We start from the raw sequence: 19,542 nt of genomic DNA, 5'->3' as shown, positions 1-19,542 counted from the left end.
GAGCTAAACAAATATGCTTGAATTTACTTTCATAATGTTTTTTGAAGTTTATTCATTTAAGTAACCTCTACACCCAACGTGGGGCTCAAACCCATGACCCCAAGATAAAGAGCCACATGGTCTTCTGATGGAGGCAGCCAGGCGCCCCCATAATTTTGTTTTAATAATAAACCCCCTTTTTTGCCACTGCTTTTATTCCCTCTCTTCTCCCATAATGTGGAACATGCATAAAGTGAAATTCTAGTGCAGCTATTTTGTCATTTCAAATAATATGCACAAACCTGTATTGCTTAGTGCTCATTGGCCTGAATTAAATAACGTTTGGGAGAGTGTTTTCGTAAGTGAAAGAAGGATGAACATAAAAAGCATGGGGGTGTGAGTGGTCTACGGCTGTATGATGAGGACCCAAAGGAGGGGAAACTGAAGCCATTATAGGCAGATGACTGACGATTCGCTTCTTTGGTCTTCAGCGGGCTTTGGGTAACACATTTTGCAGAGCAGAGGGAAGGGACGGTGCCTGCGTTTCTTAGATTTTTCTGTTGCACATTAAGACCCCAGAACACAACTCTTCGTCTCGTGTTTCTGGCTGCCTGTTTTTAGCCACAGCCATGAGTGAATCAGAAGAGGCAAATGGGAAGGGATATGTGACGAGGGATCCCATATGAATGAATGTTCCTTGTCTTTATTGATTTTGAGGAAGGAAACACGCTGAGAGCATGGTAGTGGACATGCGTTGGGGTAACCGCTCTGGTTGTGTTCCCAGGGTTCTAGTCTGTGTGGTCGTGTCCCTTCTGTGAGTACAGGGAGAGGGGGAAGGACTGTGTCATGTCACTCTTACCTGGAGGAACCCCAGTTTCTTCAAGGAGTGCTCACTGTGTGTGGGATTGGAGAGTTTGTAGCCCTTGCCTGAGGGCACTCCCCAGTCCGGGTAGAAAGCTGCAGTCCCTCCAGCTTGAGGTGTCAGAGGAAAGATATTGAGGCTGGTATAGCAGCTAGAAAGTTAGGAGGGAAATGCTGGAAGGGAGGGACCTGAGAACAGGAGCCCCAAGATCTGATAATCTACCAAAATCCCTGGCTGGTCATTAAACCTCATATACACAAGAAAGACCCTGAGGCTTCCAGCAAAAAAAAAAAAAAAAAAAAAAAAAAAAAATCCAGCATCCAAAAGCTAAATTCAGCTGCATGTCAGTTGCTGCTCACTACTGGAAAGACAGAGTTTGAAGTTTAAGTCCAACCAGGTTAACGGTCTGTTAGAACATGTATTCAGTAGAAATAATGGAATCTTTGTATCATTGGTCATGTCTGGTGTTCAATACAAAGTCATCAAACTTGCAACGAAACAGAAAAAAAGTCAAATTCAGAAAAAAATAAACGTCAGTAGGAACCAACCTGGAGATGACTCTGATGTTACAATTAGCAGCTTTTATAAACATGGTCAGGGACTTAGAGGAAAATACGCACCAAATGAATGAACAGATGGGGAGCCTCAGCAGAGAAATAGACATGATAAAGAGGGCCAAGCAGAAATTCTAAAACTGAAAACCACGATAGCTGAAATGAACAAGTCACTGGACCCACTTTAAAAGAAGATACAGGTGGCAGAAGAGGGAGTCACTGACTTAAAGGTCATTCAGCGGAAGGAATATACCCGAAGGAACAGAGAAAAGAAAATGCCAGCAGAGCCTCAGACACATGGGGCCATGCCAAGGGGTCCAACATACGTGTAACTGGAACCCCAGGAGGAGAAGAGAGAGAGAATGGGCAGAGGAAAAAAATGGTCCAACGTAGTGGCCCCAGTCTATCTAAATTCCCAAACTTCTGTGATAAAACTACAAAATATTTTTGAGAGAAATGAAAGACCTCGTAAATAGTGGTGTACATACTATGTTCATGGATTGGAAGATGATATCGTTAAGGTGCCTGGTCTCCCAGCGGGCCTTTTTTTTTTTCCTTTTTGACAAGATTATTGTAAAGTTTCTACAGAAATACAAAGGACGTTAGAATAGCCTTAAATAATCTCATAAAAGAACAAAGCTAGGAACTTAAACCACCTGATTTTAGGACTTTCTATTAAAAAACGAAAGTACTCAAAACAAATTGCTTTTGCCACAGGCATAGGTGAGTAGGTCGACGGAATAGATTATAAAATTCCAAAATAGACCCACACTTCCGTGGGCAGTGGTTTTGGTCAAACGGCTCTAAGCGATCCAGTGGGAGAGACAAAGTTTTCAACCAATTGACCTAAAACTCCTGAGTGTCCCTGAGGAGAAATGAACCTCGATCTCCACCCCACACCATGCACGGAAATCTGAGATGGATCAGAGGCCTGAGCGTAAACACCAAAATTATATAGCTTTTTGAAGGAAAAACAGACAAACCTTGGCACCTGGAAAACAAAGATTTCTTAGACAAGATGCAGCGATTTCTTAGATGGGACACAGGATAGAGTCAGGACACCATAGGAGAAAATGTGATAAGGTAGGCTTTTTTTAAATTAAAAATGAATGTTTTTCAAAAGACACCACTAAGAAAATAAGTAGCCAAAGCCAGAGACTGGGAAAAAATTCACAAAACATACCTGACGAAAAACTTATATCCAGAATATATAAAGAGCTCCATTTCTTTTTCTAATAAGAAAAAGGCAACAAATTTTTAGAAATGGAGGGAAAGTCTTGAGCAGGCCTTTCACAAAGGACGATGCACAAATATCCAGAAGTACACGGAAAATCCTAAACATTATTAGCCAATCGCGGAAATACAAAATAAGAGTGTAGCCATGTGGGCTGAGGAAGGGGGCCGCTGTGCTGGCGGTTGGCTCTCCCTGAACCAGGTGACCTTGAGGCTCCTCTCCAGGCCTACTTTCAGTGATTTTTATTCATTTCATCAGCTCTTAGGATGTTTAACTGTCATGGGCCCCTCACCTTCTTCCCCCAGCCCATCAGAGCAAAGCCGAAGTCTGCCTCCAGACAGTGTGAATGGCCTCAGCTGCCTTTGAGGTGTCTAATTTAGCAGCCCGAAAGCATCCCCGTCTCCCCTCGGTTCCACGCTGTCAGGATTCTCGACAGTGGCTTTGTCACCAGCCTCGCTCTGCTGCACGACAGAAATCGGGGCTGGCTCGCACCTGCCAGAAAGAACCCTTGCTGATACTTGCCTGGACACCCAGTAACGTGGCGGGTGGGGTTTCCGGAGCTGTTTCCTTTGGGGACAGCGTCTGGAGAGGCAGGGGAGGTGACTTGGGTCAGCCCGAGTGACCCACCCAATGGGACGGGCCTCTGAGATGGTGGGTTCCTGCTAGTTCTCTGTTACCCTTGGGGCGCTGCCCTGCACTACGGTGCGGGGCCCCAGGACCGCCATCCAGACAGAAACGGCCATGGGCTCTCTGCCTCCAAGGGTTTGTGAGGTTAGAAAGGATCACTGTTTTTCAAGTACCTAACAGGTGCATTGGCCCAGAAGGGCTCACCGGTGGGCGGTGGTTACCGAGTCCGTGCGCTGGTCTAGCGCGGTGTGACCTGTCCCCTGCCTGTCCCCTGCCAGCTTCTGTTCTGTGGCCAGCATTGGGCGGCTTCCTCACACCTGGAGGGGCACAGAGTAAAGCACCCAATGCGGCGGCCTCCTCTCCTTCCCTGCTCGTCGGCTGCCTGTGGGGGTCTCATCAAGTCGGGAGCTGGCTCACCTACCCCCTGCCTGAGCCCCTCAGAGGGAAGCCCAGATGTGTCACCCCAGTCACACTCAGTCTCACGGGGAGACACCCAGGGTTTTGGGGAGACCCCTTCTGTCTGGCTGCAGAGGCCTTTCCTGAATACAAACTCTCCCTCCCTATCTCAAGTAGATCTGGAATGATCTCTCCCCACCCCCCACCCTCCCAGCCTGTCAGATGACAAGCTGGGTTTGGGATGGCGCCAGAAACCCATTCATAAGAGCTGCTGGGTATCATTTCTGCTCTCTCTGTCCCCTGCTGCCCCCTGGCCCTGAATTCTGGCCAATCGGTGCCGTGGGGCGGGAGGTACTCTGTGGCGTCTCCGTGCCTTCTGGAAATTAACTTTGCCAGGTGCCGCTTTGAGCCTGAGCTCTGAGATGTGTCTGAACCCATGCATGGATGGCTCGGGCCTCCAGGGCGGGCTGGCTCCCGAGTACCACCTGCCCTGAGGATGGGCCCCACAGCAGGCTGCAAAGCTGGTCAGCCCTGGGCGTGGGGCACGGTTGCCCCACTGCATGTGGTTGGATTGGCTCATTTGCTGATGTGAAATATTTGCTGAGCACCTACTGTCTATCGGGAACGGTGCTCAGAAGGGGTTGAGAAGTTGGGTTTTGTCCAGGGAAGAGACAGGCTCATCCACAGACACTTAGAAAATAATGGGAGATACAGCAAGAGGGATGCACTTTGAGAGCACCGGGGGTGGAGGGGGTGGTCCTGGATCACAGACTGGGCTGGGGATCCCTGAGGGCCTCCTGGAGGAGTTGTCCTAGGATCCACATCTGGCAAGGCCGAGGGGACAGCCTGTTGGAGTAGAATCAGAGCATGGTCAGGAGCCGAAACAAGGTTGGTTGGAGTATAAAGTGAGTGGTGATTTCCTTACACTCGTTCTTGAAGCTGCATCACAAGCTCCATGTCCCTCTCTGCTCACTCGGCTTCCTTACCACCTGGTAGGGAAGGCGTCCATGCGTGAGCTCGGCTCCTTGGCCAGCACGCCTCCACTGCAGGCGCCGGCGATGCCCGGGGCGGACCGAGAGCACTCGGGGCTCCAGGTCATGGGCCTGGTGGCGTGAGTCCCCAGCATCACTACAAGGGTGGAGAAGTGGGGGCGTGGTCACAGTAGGTCCTAGAAGTGGAGCAGGCAGAACACGAGGGGATGCCTGGTATAAACACAGGGAGGCCCCAGGAGGCAGGTACGCCAGCCCGTTTTGTGGACCAGAAGCTGGAGGCCGAGCAGGAAGGGCTCACGGTGGTCCCGAGCAGCCCTGCTCCTCCCTGCGAGGCCCCTGGTGCTGTGTCCCCACGCTGGCCCTGGCTGGCCCTGCCTGCCATGCGTCTGACTGGCTTCCCTCCCACGCAGCGAGCATGACCTCGGGGAGGACATCTATGACTGCGTCCCGTGTGAGGACGAGGGGGACGACATCTATGAGGACATTATCAAGGTGGAGGTACGGCAGCCCATGGTAAGCTACCCCTCACTCGCAGCGTGGCCCCCACTCCAAGAGCTCAGAGCCCCCGGGGGGTGGGGGGCGCTCCGTGGCAGAGGGAGCTCCCGAGGCTGCACCCCAGCCCTTCCCGGCCCCTGCGGGCTTCCTGCCCGTCCTCGGGCCCAGGCCTCCCCACGGGATGTTCCGAGGAGCTCGGGGTGTGACACTGCTGCCCTGGGATCCTCCGGGGGGTGTGCCAGATTCCAAGTCCTTCCTGCCTGGGGAGTCTGAAAATAGCGCCTGGCTGCTCAGGCGCACGGAGCGCGCATCATTTTACTCCTTTGTGCGGAGAGCGAGGAGACCGCTGCCGGCTCAATTAGCCAGCTGTGCGTCTTTTATGTGGCGAGGATATTTATTTCCCAGTCGGTGTTGGCTAATAATCTCTCGGACTCCGGTTCGCTGCCGGGTGGGCTGATGGCCAGCAGCTGCCGTGCGGAGGGTGGGGGTCCTGTCGGGCCGGGATGGGGAGGTTGGGGCCCTGGGGGGGCAGGCTACAGCCCCCTGGGTCCCCACGCTCCTAGAGGGTGGCCCAAATGCCACTTGCCAACTGTGGAGGCTTTTTATGTTGTTTGCTTTCCCTGAAGAAAGGGGGGGAGTTTCTCAAGAAGCCAATTTCAGTGTTTTCCTGCGGTGTGGGAGTAACCAGCTGGTGGTGGAGAAACAAAGCTGGGGCGACGGCTCCCCAGCAAGGCCTTTCAGAGGGGCCTTTCCCGGCCTGGTGGCATCTGCCCTCCACTGGCATCTCGCCAGGAGGAGCACAGAGAAACATGGCAGTGGGCTCACAGCCCCCAGACTCTCTCTTCGGGACGGAATGGGTTTCTTGTTTCGCTCCTGAAGCGTCTGAGGGGTCCCCACCATTACCAGGGGCCTCTCTCTGTGACCCCAGGTCTGCCCAGGGCCATTGCTGCCCTTCCCCCAGGCAGCCTTGCAGTGGGGCAACTCTGCCCCTGAGCCTGTCCAGGGGGCCAGTTATGGGGCTGGAAGGCCAAGCCGTTGCCCCACTGACGGAGACCCTCTGCTTTGCCCTCCTGGAGCTGGCCTGAAAGCCCAGCCATCCCTCTGGATTTGGGGCCACCTCACTCCCAAGCCCTTTGAAGTTGAGGGTCCTGCGGGGAAAGCGGGAGCAGTGGATGCAGTGGCCCCGGGCCCTTGTCTGGAGGTCCCCTCGCCTCCAGGCTGGAGACACCCCTGAGAGGCTCCGTCTGTGCCTGGCCTGGTCAGACCCCAGAGTGGGCAGTCCCCAGAGCCTGCTGCTGTCCCTGGTCCTGAAGTGCACAGGGCAGGCCCCGGGCTGTTTGCAGGATCTGCGGGGGCCGTGGGGGAGACAGGCTGGCATCCCGCCTGCCCTGCTCTGCTCAGTGTCCTGACTGCGCTCCGTGCTGCTCACGAGCTGTCCTGTCAGTCTCTCAGCGTGGGCCTCCGGCCCCCTGCCCGTCCTCCAAAATAAAACAGGTTTTACTTCCTCCCCAGTCATGTCCGGGGCTATCTGAACAGTCAAAGTGGAAGGTAGATGGAGACCTTTCCAAAGGAAGATAAAGCCAGAGGACGGCAGGTGCCGCTCTCAGAGCCCACACGTGAGGAAGGGCCGGGTGCCATCCCTCCCCATGCAGCCAGGCTGACACTCGGGCGGGCGGGCCGAGGACTGTGACAGGATCCTGGGGCTGTTGGGTAAATGCAGACAAGCGTCCCTACCTCCCAAGCACAGCCCGGATAATGAGCTGACACTGCTAATTGGTTCTCTCTGTGATTTATTTCTCCACGCTTTCAGATAAGATACATGCAGGTAAGTGGCAGGTGGAGGGAGGCCCGGGTAAAGACAGCCAGCACCGGCTTCCTCCACCTCGCAGAGCGGTCTCAGATCTCTTGGAAAAAGCCTGGGACCCTGTCCGCAGCGAGATGCTGTCAGGCCCCACAGTCTTACACATGGTTTTAGGGGGATCATGGGCCCCCAACATCCCCCCCCCCAAAGCCCTGAAAGCAGCAGTGTAGCGCCCAGGCCACAGGGGGCTTGGGAAGGAGCCCTGGGGGGCCTCCTACCTGACCCTGGCCCCCTGGGTGATGTGCCCCCTCTGACATGTTTCTGTGGAGCCCTTGGCCCCAGCAAACACTTGGGGCATTTCTTAGGGGAGGAGGATGGTGTTAGGGCAGATAGGAGTCCACATGGCATGTCACATGGCCCAGCCCTGTTTTCCCAGAGCCTCACTTAGGGACCCATGTGGCTCGCTCAGACTAAAAGGACGTGAGGAGAGGGTCTAGAAATCCAGAGAGACTCTGAACAGTGGCCCCACCTGCAGCTTCGTCCCCCATCCCTGTGGCCACAGTCTCCTGGTCAGTCCTACCTCTGGCCACGTTCCCCTCGGAGGTGGGGAGCAGGCCCTGCCGCAGTAGCGAGCCCCCGGTGGCCCCTGCCATTGAGCTGGTCCCTCAGGACCCTAAGTAGAGGCCAGGAAACCCTGGGAAAGCCCAGCCCTGCACTAACAGGTCGATGCTGGGTCGGCCCCTCTGTTGGCGGACACGGGTCCTCAGGGAGCTGGTCAGAGCCTTTCCCTGTGCACATAGTAGGCACTTTAAGCATGCCCCCCCGCTGTCTATGCTGGAGGGGCTGGCTCCTGAGGGCCCCACACCGGTCTGGTAAAATTCAGAATAGGGTTGCAGGAGCCCAGATTCTAGAAGCTTCCGTGCTTTTCTCCAAGCTGTTGCCAGTCCTCAGGTTCATGCCACACACACCCCCCAGTGCCTCAGTTTCCTCATCTGCAGAAGTTGGGGGAAGGGTTTGGGCCCCCTTCTGTCTCCTATCCCGGCCCTCCATGTCACCCTGGTGACCCTGCGGCCAGGCCTGGCTCACGTCTTGTGTCTTTCCTTTAGAAAATGGGCATGTCCGAGGATGACAAGAGGAATTGCTGCTTATTGGAGATTCAGGAGACCGAGGCCAAGTACTACCGGACCCTGGAGGACATCGAGAAGGTGGGTGCAGGCCCCCGCCCTCTCCCGGTGCCACTGGTCCCCTGGGGTGTGGCTGCCACCAGGCACCCCCTGCCCTCCACTCCCCATGCAGGCTGCAGGCTCCAGCCCGCCAGTGTCCTTGTGGGCTGTCACCCTCGTCCCCAGTCCCACCCCCAGCCCTCACCCATCAGCCTGTCCCGGGACCGTCCTGAGCTTGTCTCTGCGGCTCCTTCCCGCCTAAGGGGGGCATCAGTATGGCTTCCACTCCTGATTGCACTGGGCTAAAGCTCCTGATGTATACTCTCTGCTGTAGGCTGGGCGCTAGGTTAAGCGCTTTGTGTATACCTTCTCCCCTAAGGCATTCTCTGCCCTCAGCTTCCCACGCTGTAAATTGGGGTGATAGCAATACCACCCCGTAAGTGGCTGTGAATGTCCTGCCGCCGGGACATAGGCCCCATGACATCAGCCTGCGGCACCCCCACGGCAGGCCCTGTGCCCCCCAAATGGATGGTCAGTCCTCTCTCCCTGCTGGCCTCCCGAGCTCCTCGAGGACCACGGATGGGCCTTCTCCTGCCCCCACCCTGCTCTGGCCTCCCGTGGACACTGGCTCAAGGACATTTCCCTGTCACTTGAGAATCCTTGGTGCCAACTGCCTGTGCTTACTGGGTGAAAATCCAACGTTTTTAAGGGAGAACCTCCCCGGCTCTTCTTTGTTTGTAGTGCCATGGTGGGGCTTCTGGGGGGCATCTCTTTGGATGGCAGGTTTAGGGCTGTACTCGGGTCTGAGTTGGGTGGGAAGTGTGGCCCTGTCCCCTTGGGTGATGTGCTCACTTCTCTCGCCTCAGTTTCCTGAAATGTCTCAAATAGCCATTGCAGCACCCACCCTGGGTTGCAGTAGGGTTGAAGTCCAGCCTGTGGGACACCACAGAGCTTTGCCCACGTGGTGGGTGTGGGTGCTTGGCTCCATCATCCCCAGCCCCGCACTCTTCCTTGCTGTAGTCACCCTGCAGAACAAATCCCCCATCTCCCCAGAATGCACGCATTCTCCAGCGACACCGGGCCCTGGTGGTGCTCCAGGCCTGCGTCACCGCCCCAGAGAGCCCCTGGCCCCTGCACCTTGGTGGGGTCATCAGAGCCCCCTCCCCCACTGACGGCTGTGGCCTTGAAGGGGGGTGGCACCCTCTAGGCGAGCTGACAGTGGGGACTTCCCTGTTCCAGAACTACATGACCCCCCTGAGGCTGGTGCTGAGCCCGGCGGACATGACAGCCATCTTCATCAACCTGGAGGTAAGGGTCCCAGCCCGTGGCTCAGCGCCTGCAGCCTCAGGCTCCCAGCCGGCTCGGATGTCAGGCAGGCTCCCACCTGACTGTCCCTGCGGGGCCTGGGGAGCTGCGTCCCTGCCAGGTGCATGGTTGGTTGGTGCTCCGGGGTGCTTTTTGGACTGACTGGTAGGAGGGGAGTAGCCACCCTTCCCTCTGAGAACTTTGGCCTCAGGAGACAGGAGGACAAGGTTTCTGCGAGCTTCTCCAGCTTGCTGTCTGTGTTGTGGGTGGCGCTCAGACACACGTGCCCTAGAAGAGGTTTAGGTTTTTGTCAGCAGCCGGAGAGAAATGTGTCCCCTCCAGCTCTCTGAGAAGGGTCCCCTACCCGCTGTGCACACGTCTGCACACAGACACAGGAAGGTGATGGCCTCCGAGAGGCTCACCCGGATGTGGTCAGCAGAGCGGGGAGGGGTTGGCGGGAGCCTCCGGAAGCTACACACTCATGAGCTCGAGGGGTGGGTGCTGGTCTCCCGGGGAGGCTGAGCAAGAGTCGGGGGGTTCTAGCGCTCTGTGCCCCCTACCTGGAGTTTGTCCTGCCGCGCGTGGTGGCCAGCACAGACGGCTTTGGACAGAGTGGGAGCCGGACCGGGGGCTGTGCGGAGCCCCGGAGTGCTGCCTGCCGGTTGCCCGGCTGCTCTGAATGTGGACAAACACCTGTCCCCACAGAGAGAGTCTGCCTCCAGAGTCCCAGACCAGGGCAGAGCGCCCCTCTGCGCCTGCACACAGCCGGAGGGTAACAAGGATGCTGGGTGGCAATAGCCACCCAGGGCCGTTGCGGTCCCGTTCTCGCCCCGGGGCCTGCGCTGGGTCAGCCACCCTGTGTCTGGACAGGCCGAGCAGGTCCCCTCATGCGCCTGGCACTGCAGCACCTTCTAGTGGGTGGAGACCCTGGTGTTTGCCTGCGGATGCGCGCCTGGCACTGGGCCCCTCACACGCGTGTCCGCAATCGCACCAGGAGAGAGCAATTCAGGGGCGCGTGGCCCTTCCGGCCTGGCGCACCTGGTCATGCACTAACTGCTGGTTCTTCCCAGGACCTGATCAAGGTGCATCACAGCTTTCTGCGGGCCATCGACGTGTCCATGATGGCGGGGGGCAGCACTCTGGCCAAGGTCTTCCTCGATTTCAAGGAAAGGTGAGTGGCAGGCCCGCCTTGCCTGTCCCTCCCCGTCTGTGGGGCCTCAGATTCTGCCCTGGGGACGGGGCCGAGCTGGCCAGGTGGGATTTACTCGGGTGTGAGTCTCAGGGTGAGGTCCTCGAGGGCCGTGGCTGTGCCCCCGCGAACCCCTGTCCTTGTAAACCGAGAGAGCTGCCCACCCTTCCCACCATCACAGCCTGGAGGGGTGACCTCCCCCCCCAGCAGGGTCTGGATGGGCGGAGGCCTCCACCAGCTCCCTCTACCTCTGTGCCCAGGGGTGTTGGTGGCCCAAGGGCGTTCTCACCAGCACAGTGCACCTCCTGTGTGCCCGCCCCATGGGCATCCCGCACCTGGGAGAGTCTGCCCCTCAAGCTCTAGGCCTGGCTGGGGTGGGGGTACATGGCAGCCACTTAAACACAGAGGCCAAACCCGCCCCTGCAGGGCTGAGTACGGCGCTTCCAGGGCTCTAGGCTTCCGGGGTTGAGGCCACTTCCCTGCTTCCTTGTCTGCATCTGTCACAGGACCTTGACTTCCTAATCCGTCCCTTAGGGACAAGGATGGCATCTGTGCCACGTGGTGCCGCCAGGTTCATGCCTGTGCCGCCAACACGGCTTGTCTGTGTCCACTGAAGGGCTTCGGTGGCCGGGCAGGCGGAGGGCCTGGGCCAGGTGGACGGGCTGGGGGGCACACAGCAGCAGGACCGCCCTGGCATAACACAGCCCCAGCCCCCAGCATGGGGGGACAGCGCTTCCAGTGCCAAGGAGGGTGGTCCTGGATCCTCCGATCGTGTCCCGGGTTCCTCCAAGTCTCCGTGGCATCGGGGCCAGTGTCCACGAAGCCCGAGGGGGCGTAGATCCTCCGCATCAGGCGGCCTCTCTCCTTCCCCCGGCGTCCAGCTGGTCAGGCCGAGTCTAGACGCACAGATGGCGCTGGCCTGCCTACGGCCAGAAATGTGCCTGCAGGAATCGTGCCCCTGAATGCAGCTCCTCCGACCGTCCGGGCCCCTCGTCCAGAACAGGTGCTGTCAATGGAGGAGGGTGACAGCTCATTAGAAACCAACCTTTTTAAAGAAGAGTCACATCGCTGTTAGGAGGCCTCCATGACTCTTTGGTTGTTGGCTTTAAGCTTCTCTGCCTGTAACCCCGGTGGGTGGAGGGGTACGGAGCCGCCTTCTGTGCCCTGAAATGTCCTGCCAGAGCCCGGCAGGGGAGGACTGGGGTTCTGGAAGCTTTTAAGTAGGTGCGAGGGGCAGCTGTCAGGACAGCTCTGCCGTCTCCACCAAGGCCTTGGCCCCCGAATTCCTTCGTGGAGCCTGGGCAGCCGCGTCTTTAAAGCTGGGGACAAAGTCTGATGACGTGAGGGCCCGGCCGGATGCCCAGTGCTGCTGGAGGACAGTGGTCCAGCCGCTGAAGTCTCAAGAGGTCCATCGGGAGATGATGCCCTGCCTTCTGTCCTTCAGGCTTTGAAGAAGGCCCCGGAAGGTTCTGTCTTGACGGCTCTTCTGGCCAGCTACTCATCAGAGCCAGCTGGGAGCTCGTTAAGAATGCCAGTTCTGGGGTCCACTCTGCAGGGTGGGAGGGGGAGGCCCCCAGCGGCTGGTTGGGAGCCTGGGTCCATCTCGTCCTCATCTGCGGGGAGACTGTCAGGTGACCGTCAGCTCGGATCATGCGCCCTCCCGGCCAGGCAGCCCATCCCCGGGCTGGATTCCAGGTGCCCCCGCCTACGAGCCCCTGAAGGGGCTTCCCCTGCGTGCCCTGTGACCCAGGCAGGGACCCCTGAGCCTGCTTTCTAGGGGCCATGGGCTGGGCATCAGTAGGGAGGCATGAGGGAGCAGGAAGTGCCCGATGCAAGGGGCAAATGTGAGTCCGCTGGTGGGCCCCAGGGGCGGGGGGAAGGCCGGCTCCCTTACTCGCCCCCTGCGCCAGCAATTCCTCTCACCTGGCTGCAAGCCCGTGTGCGGGTGGAGCCAACTCAGGCTGGAGCTGTCAGATGCCCCCTCGCCCCGGTGGCGGCCCATCGCATGCTTCTCCATCCTGGGGAGCCCAAGCAGGGCTGCTTCTGAGGCCCGTGGACCCGCCCCCAGGGCAGTAGCGGCAGGCCGTGTGGCCAGGGGACAAACAGACGACCTGCCCTTCCCTGGGAACCTCCGTGTCCCGGGCCTGCCCTAACAAGGCCTCTGGCCTCTGCACACAGCTTTGGGCCTCACCTGGCTCTCGGGCCTTGCTCCCGCTGGGACGACCATTATTTCTGCCCAGCAGGGCCTCAGGGGCCGGACCCTCGAGTTGGGGGCCACTTGGGGAGGGGCCTGGCTACATCCCATCGGAGTTCATGTGCCCAGTCCCTTAGTCTGTCCCTGCGTCCATCTTTTCTGCCCCTTTGCCTCCTTATTTCTGAGTCTGCACCTACGGTCCTGAGGTTCATTTACATACCGATTCCACAAGCATTTATAGAGTGCTTGCTGTGTACAGAACAGCCTCGGCTCTCACTGGGCAGGGAGGGACGGGAAGGGACAGGAAGCAAGTTCACAAAGGAAACGAGAGGACAGGAAGAGGGAGAGGAACAGGGTGCTGAGGACCAGGGTGAGAGGCAGCGAGCCGTGAGGTGGGGGGAGCAGAAGCTGCTGGGACGGCCCCTGGGTGAGGCAGCCAGCAGGACTGTTCGGGAAGCCACAGAGGCCAGAGGAGCAAGCGTGAATCGGTCAAGAGGAGATTGTCTAAAGCCCGGCTTGAGGCTTCTGTAGGAGGCTGGAAGGCCAAGAGTTTAGATTTTTTTTTATAAGGGCCGGAGGAAGCCATTGAGGAATTCTCGTGGCAAGATCCTGGCAGCTCATCACAGATGGAGGCTAGAGTAGCATCCAAGTGTGGTATGACCAGCGCCAAGTGGCAGAAGACAATCACCTCCCTCTTTTTGGAGCTAATACTTCCATTAATATAGCCTCAGTCCTCAGACAAGGCAGATGCTCCTCTTAACCTTGGCCTGAGGGGACAAGTCCCACGCAGTGGGAAGTGGGACTTGGGGAAGATTTGCATTTTGCAGATGTGGATGTAACAAAGAGCCACATGGTTTTTATCTGTGGCTGGGGTTGGCCAAGCTTGGTCAGTGGGTCATGCTAACGGGCGACCAGTGGAACTGGCCACAGGGACTGTGTGGTCCAGTGAGAAGGCAGGGGTCTAGCTCTTAGCAGGAACTCCCTGGAGCTTAGCACAGTGCTTCTAGGAAGGGCAGCCATCAGAGTGAGATGAAAGGCAAGTCCCCGCCCGCCCGAGGACTCAGGAGTGTTTAGAGAGAAGGGCTTTGCCACAGCTGAGCACTCTGTGCTCTGTGCTTTCCAGCTGCTCAGGGTGTCGGGCTGGGTGATGCTGCCCTGTGGTTGCGGCTCCCGCCCGTGGGCCGGGGTCTCAGGGAAGCTGGGTGGTCCCCGTCAGTGCTTGCAGGAAGAGAGCCCACCCATATCCAGGCTCCTTGAGCCCCTGTGGGGTTCTGCACGGAGGCCTCCTCTGGCAGGGCTGCCTGGGACCCTCTGACCTGAGAGGGCTTCGGCCCCGCTCCCCCCAAGCCTCCTGCCCAGATGGGGAAATCGGGGATTGGAACAGCTTTGGCGACTTGGCCGTGGTCCCGGCTCAGTCCCGTGTCGTCCGTGCATGCCGAGCAGCGCCGCCTGTGTCCAGTCCCCAGGCACCATGAGAGTTTGGAGTTCTGTGACAGGAGACGGGCAGGTCGTGCCCCCCCATAGATGCACATATGCCCCCCTGTAGTGGGGTCCGAGTTGCGTGTTCAGGAGGTTACACGACATAGTCATACAGACACACACCACGCTTGCGTCAAACACCTGCCCGCTCGTGAGGGAGGGACCCAGAGCCTGACGCCGCGCATTCGGAGGACGGAACGAGACGCCGGTGTGCCGAGCTGCTGGGGAAGGCAGGCACAAACGGGGCGGGAACACCGGACGCACCACTGGGGTGTCTTCAACACGGCAGAGCGCTGCACCCCAGTGGTCTCCCACACGCGGGCAGCGAGCCAGGGCCCCGGACACCGCCTCACTGCCTCGCCCGGGGTCCGGTGGCCGAGGCAGCCTGTTTTTGCAGGTGCCCCACTGAGACCTCGAACCGTGAATGAAGTCCCGTGTGTGTTGCTTTACTTCCAAAAGTTGGATAAGTTTCCTCAACAGCACGAGATGTTTGTGGCTAGAATTGAGGCCTACCAGCTCTCACTTCCTTAGCTGACTTCCCTCCATAGGCCGAGAAGGGACCGTGTGCGGCCCCTGCTGCCCGGCCCGCGGCAGGGCCCAGAGCGTGTGCCGTGGACGGCAGGGAGAGGCCTGACGGTCCTGACAGAAACGTACCCTCTCTCAGTTCTGGGGCCGAAATCCAGGTGTGGGCAGGGCGGCGCGCCCTCTGGAGGCTCTAGGGAAGCAGGCTTCCTGCTTCTGCCAAGTGCTGGTGGCCCCCAGTGTCCCTTGGTTTGTGGCCCCCCCTCCAGTCTCTGCTCGGCCCTCATGCAGCTCCTCTCCCATCTCAGGCCGCCCACGGGGTCGGCGGCGGTGAATGAGGGCTCAGCCCTGGGGTGGCCTGGGTCTCCAGCATGCGGGCCTGGAAGACTGGTCTGGGGGCCCCATGGATGCACTTAGGGGTCTGGCCTTGCTCCCTTGCTGGGTGACCTTAGAAGCCATGTCACCTCTCAGGACCTCAGGGGCGCGTCCTGGAAGTGGTGTTTTGTGAGGACAGGCTGAACTCAGGTGCGAGTGCGTCCCACGGCCCCACCTCTTTCTGTCTTTCAAGCTTTGCCCTCTTCCCCGCAGGGGCCTCCTGCCTGCTGGGAATGGCGGTGTCTGCACTGCCCGTGCTCAGGCAGGTGGGGTGGGGTCTTGGCTGCTCACAGCCACATGTCAGGCCTCTGAGCAGGCCAGGCCTCCAGGCTGGATGCTGGGATGTGGGGACAGATGAGACCCATCCCTGGAGCTTAGAGCAGGTGGAGAGGGGGCTGGCCCGCTTCTGCCTCGCGCTTGGCTTTGGACGAGCGCCTGTGGCCAGAGGCTCCCCGCCTGTCCCCTTGCTTTTCTGTCTCGCCCCCACTAAACCCGGGGACAAGGTTGGGAGGGGAAAGGAGGCAGGGCTAAAAATGATGGGGCAGGGTTTTGAGGGATGAATAGAAGTTTGCTGGCCAGAGAAGGTTGCAAGTGCAGTGTGGGGCTCCTGCGTGTGCTGTGAGGAAAGCAGGATTGGGACCCACTCTCTGTACACCCTGTCTGCCAAAAACCTTGGGCCGAGATGAGCCAGGGTGTGCTGAAGTGAAGGGGGGACCCCGAGGGCTGGCTTGGCCTGCTCCAGAGCTGCGGGCCCCAGATGCTTAGGAGAAGTGCTCTCGCTGGTCACATGGACTTCCGTGGGAGCGGCTGGGCCATCACCAGGAGGTCTGCTCATTCAAAACAACTTGACAGGAACCTTGGAGTCTCCAGTCCCCCAGGTGCTCCCAGAGATGATGAGATTTAATCAGTTTTTATACTAAAAATTTCAATTTAATAACAGACTCATTTAAGTGGAAACCGGGGCTCAGGTTCTCATGCAAAGTGGTGCCTGGTCGGAGTGTGGCGGGGCGCGGCCGTGGCGCCTTCTACTTGACGGTGGCAGGGAAGGTGGGCTTCTGTGTGAGGCCGGGGACCGGATCCGCCTCTCGCTGGAGTCCTAGAATCTCAGCCTCTCGATGCCGGAAGCTTCCCTGCAGGCTGGCACCGGCGAAAAGCCTCCGGGCGGCTGGGAGTGCGGCAGCAGCTCGGCCGGGCGTGCAGGCTGGGGAGGCTCCGAGCACACACAGGCCCAGCGCAGCTTGGACGCTGGGCGGGAGCCGGGAGATGCTTCACGATGTGTTGTCTGTGCTCACCTCAGGGCCGCTCTGAAGTCACAGGCTCGCTGGGTTGAAAACATGCTCGGAGCATGCTGCTTTGTTCCTCGAGAGTTGGGAGGAATGTGGGTGTTGTCTGTCCCCAACGCCCCCGGGCCCTACAGCGGGAGCCGGGGGTGTGCCCCAGGCCAGGATGCTTCTCAAGAGCCTGCCTCCTCGGAAGCCCAGCCAGCTCCAGGCCCAGCCACCTGCCCCTCACCCCTTGCCAGGTGCCCATGGGGAAGCAGTGTCCACGGAGGACAGAGATGTGGTCCTGAGCACATCTGGACTCATCTCAGAGGCTGTCTCCAGCTCCCAGAGCTGGGCGGGAGGGGCCCCCACGCCCTGAAATGTCGGCACGGGGGCCACCACCCCAGGCAAGCGCAGAGAGCCAGGATGGGCCTCAGTGCTCAGGGCCTGCAGGCAGGAGTTGGAGCCTTCCTGGGGTGTCCCCCAGGCCTGAGGAGGTGGGGGCTTCTCTCCTGGCCAGCTTTGGCCTTTCCAAGGGGCAGGACGGAGGTGGCAGTGAGAACCCCATTCCAAACCTGGTCCTGACCTGAAATAGAACCACAGAAGGGGGACCTCCTTGGGTTTGGGGTTTGGGGAGAGTAGGGAAGCCCCTCTCCTGGCCTGTCAGTATTTTGGGAGGGGAGAAGGCAGCCACACGGAAAGAACAGAACCACGATGCCGGTTAACGAGTGAGGAGCTATGACGGGGAGAGACCCGTTTGCTGTGTGCTTGCCGCGCCCTCCATGGGGAACTGGAGCGTGGCCCCCGGAGCCGCAGTGTCTCATAAGCTGTGTGCACGTGCACTCACCGTCCAGGCTCCTGATCTACGGGGAATACTGCAGCCACATGGAGCACGCTCAGAACACGCTGAACCAGCTCCTCGCCAGTCGGGAAGACTTCAGACAGAAGGTCGAGGTAATGGGGGCTTCCTGGCTGGTCCCCCGTTCACCGGCCCCTTGCTTGTCCATTTTGTGGAAAGGTGGACACCAGGGTAGCAATGGGACGGTTTCTGTAGATGTTTTTCTCGATGATTTTTTTCCCCTTTGGGGGGAGGCAGGTGCAGGTCACTGTCCCAGGCCCGAGTCCCCTGGGTGCATCTGACTCCTGGGCCAGATTCAGCTCAGCAAGGGGCTATGACCTTGGTCTACACAGACCCCATAGGGACCCCAGATGATGGACGTTTGCTGGGAGCCAAGGAGCCTCCCTCCCGTCACTATCCCCACCCCTCGCTCAGGGCCAATCTCTGGCACTTGTCCAATTGCCCATGTGGGCCCCTCTCCAGGACCCCTTCCTCATCTTCCTTGTCAGGGGCAACTGAGCTGCTCCCCGAGGCTGGGATTCCTGTGTTGTATTTGGCCAGTCAAACCCTTTCCAGAGTGAATCCTGGTGCAGGGGCCCTCTTTTCTAGCAATGCTGGGAGGCATGTCCCCAGGAGATGCATGATGCCCCTCTGTGTCCGGGAAATGTCCTGAGGGTGGCCCTGCCTTGGTATGAGCAGGCTTCCCTGAGGGTCTCTAGGCAGGCCAGGGCTGGCTCCGAATACCAGCGCCCTTGGTGCCCACTGCAGACTCTCAGGGCTATAAAGTGGCAGCGGGACGCTGCTGGGAAGCCTACCCCTTGCACGCAACTGGTTTGGGAAGGGTCTGTGGGAGACACTGCCCATTTGGGGAGCCAGGCCACTGAAAGACCGGACACCTGGGCCCCAGTTCAGGGCTGAGGTCTGCCCACCCCCACCACCGCCCTGGGTGCAGGATGGGAGTGTTGGGGCCCAGCAGCCCTGGCGAGGGTCTCCATCCCCTTCTGCTCGCCTGTTGCCCAGGAATGCACACTGAAGGTCCAGGACGGGAAGTTTAAGCTTCAAGACCTGCTCGTGGTCCCCATGCAGAGAGTGCTCAAATACCACCTCCTCCTGAAGGTGAGGCCATGCGTGCGCCCCGTGGCCGCCACCGGCGAGCGGGATGGAGGCCCGGCTGCCTCTAGGGGTGTGGACGGGGCCCAGATGCACCGGAGTGAGAGACAGACAGCAAATCTGTTCTCACAGCCTGTGTGGCGCATATCAGGAATGTTTATCACAGGAAATGGACAAAGGGAATTTGGGACTGAAATCCGTAAGAGCCAAAAACTTGAGAGACAGAAACGTGTCCCCAGACCAGGAGTAAGAGTAGCCTGGAGTGGGTCACTTAACTCAGTCTCTGAGCTTCCTGGTAGGCATGGTAGAAGTGGAAGTAGGAAGTCATTCTGGACAGACAGATCTGGGGAGAGAGAGTGGTTTCCATGTGGCGTGAGGCTCTTCGGTGAATCTACCTGTCACCCGTTAGCTCGGAGCCTTGCTTCATGCTGCTTTGAAGTGCTTCCCATCACCCAGCAGGTTCGGGGACACTCCGTCTCGAAGCAGTGTGTCCCCTGGGCGAGGAGGGCTTGCTGTGTGTGCTGGGTGTCAGCTGAGCCAGAGCCTGGCCCGGTGGTTGGGGACGTGGTCCTGACGGTCTGGCTCTGGGCCCACACCCTGTGCCTGGTGGGGGCAAGGACGGAGGCCAGCATCCCCACGTGGTGACCCGGGACTCCTCTCTCGCACGTGCAGGAACTTCTGAGCCATTCCACCGATCGGCCCGAGAGACAGCAGCTCAAAGAAGCTCTAGAAGCCATGCAGGTGGGTGGGTAAACTGAGGCCGGGGAGGGCCGAGCCAGTGTGGGGCCTCACATACCAAGTCTGCATGCTTTGACCGGAATTGGGCTCGCCAACAAGCCTTGTTCTGTGACCATAGATGGAGCTTTTCCTGGGAAGACAACAGGCCGAGCAGGGATGGGGTGGTGGGTGGGAGCCGCCCCAGCACAGAGAAGGTGGGCGGAGGGGGCTTGAGGCACTCGCCCCAAGCGTCCAGAATCCCTAACCTCGCCTGACCCATGGCGACTTCCCTGGGTCTCCCTTCCTCCTGCTTCCCTGGCCGTCCACCAGGGCTCTTGCCAGGTCCCAGGCGCTGGGCTCAGTCTGGCCATCTGGCCCCATGCTGCCCACTGCGCGGGCCTGCAGCTTTTGCTTCTGAAATGTCCTCCCCACTCAGCCATGCTGCCTC

At 59.0% G+C, this 19,542-nt stretch overlaps 1 protein-coding gene across 5 annotated transcripts in view; it reads left to right on the top strand.

Annotated features, from left to right (window-relative positions):
- VAV2 (vav guanine nucleotide exchange factor 2) overlaps positions 1–19,542 on the top strand; it is a 169,518-nt gene that overhangs the window by 121,922 nt on the left and 28,054 nt on the right. For 4 of the 5 annotated variants that reach the window (XR_013443880.1, XR_013443881.1, XM_036108490.2 and 1 more), the window contains exons 5-11: positions 5,055–5,157; positions 8,047–8,145; positions 9,343–9,411; positions 10,479–10,579; positions 17,284–17,383; positions 18,288–18,383; positions 19,050–19,118. Coding sequence is in view for 3 of the 5 variants with exons in the window: in XM_036108490.2 (XP_035964383.2) it covers positions 5,055–5,157; positions 8,047–8,145; positions 9,343–9,411; positions 10,479–10,579; positions 17,284–17,383; positions 18,288–18,383; positions 19,050–19,118 (637 nt within the window). In the remaining 2 variants the exon portion in view is untranslated. The remainder of the gene's footprint in view (positions 1–5,054; positions 5,158–8,046; positions 8,146–9,342; positions 9,412–10,478; positions 10,580–17,283; positions 17,384–18,287; positions 18,384–19,049; positions 19,119–19,542) is intronic. The other variant, XM_078061992.1, reaches the window with a different exon arrangement.

The sequence above is a fragment of the Halichoerus grypus genome, chromosome 14 (genome assembly GCF_964656455.1).
Source record: "Halichoerus grypus chromosome 14, mHalGry1.hap1.1, whole genome shotgun sequence".
Classification (NCBI taxonomy): domain Eukaryota; kingdom Metazoa; phylum Chordata; class Mammalia; order Carnivora; family Phocidae; genus Halichoerus; species Halichoerus grypus.
Note: the sequence above shows the minus strand (reverse complement) of the source record. Positions and strands in the feature narration are given on the sequence as shown.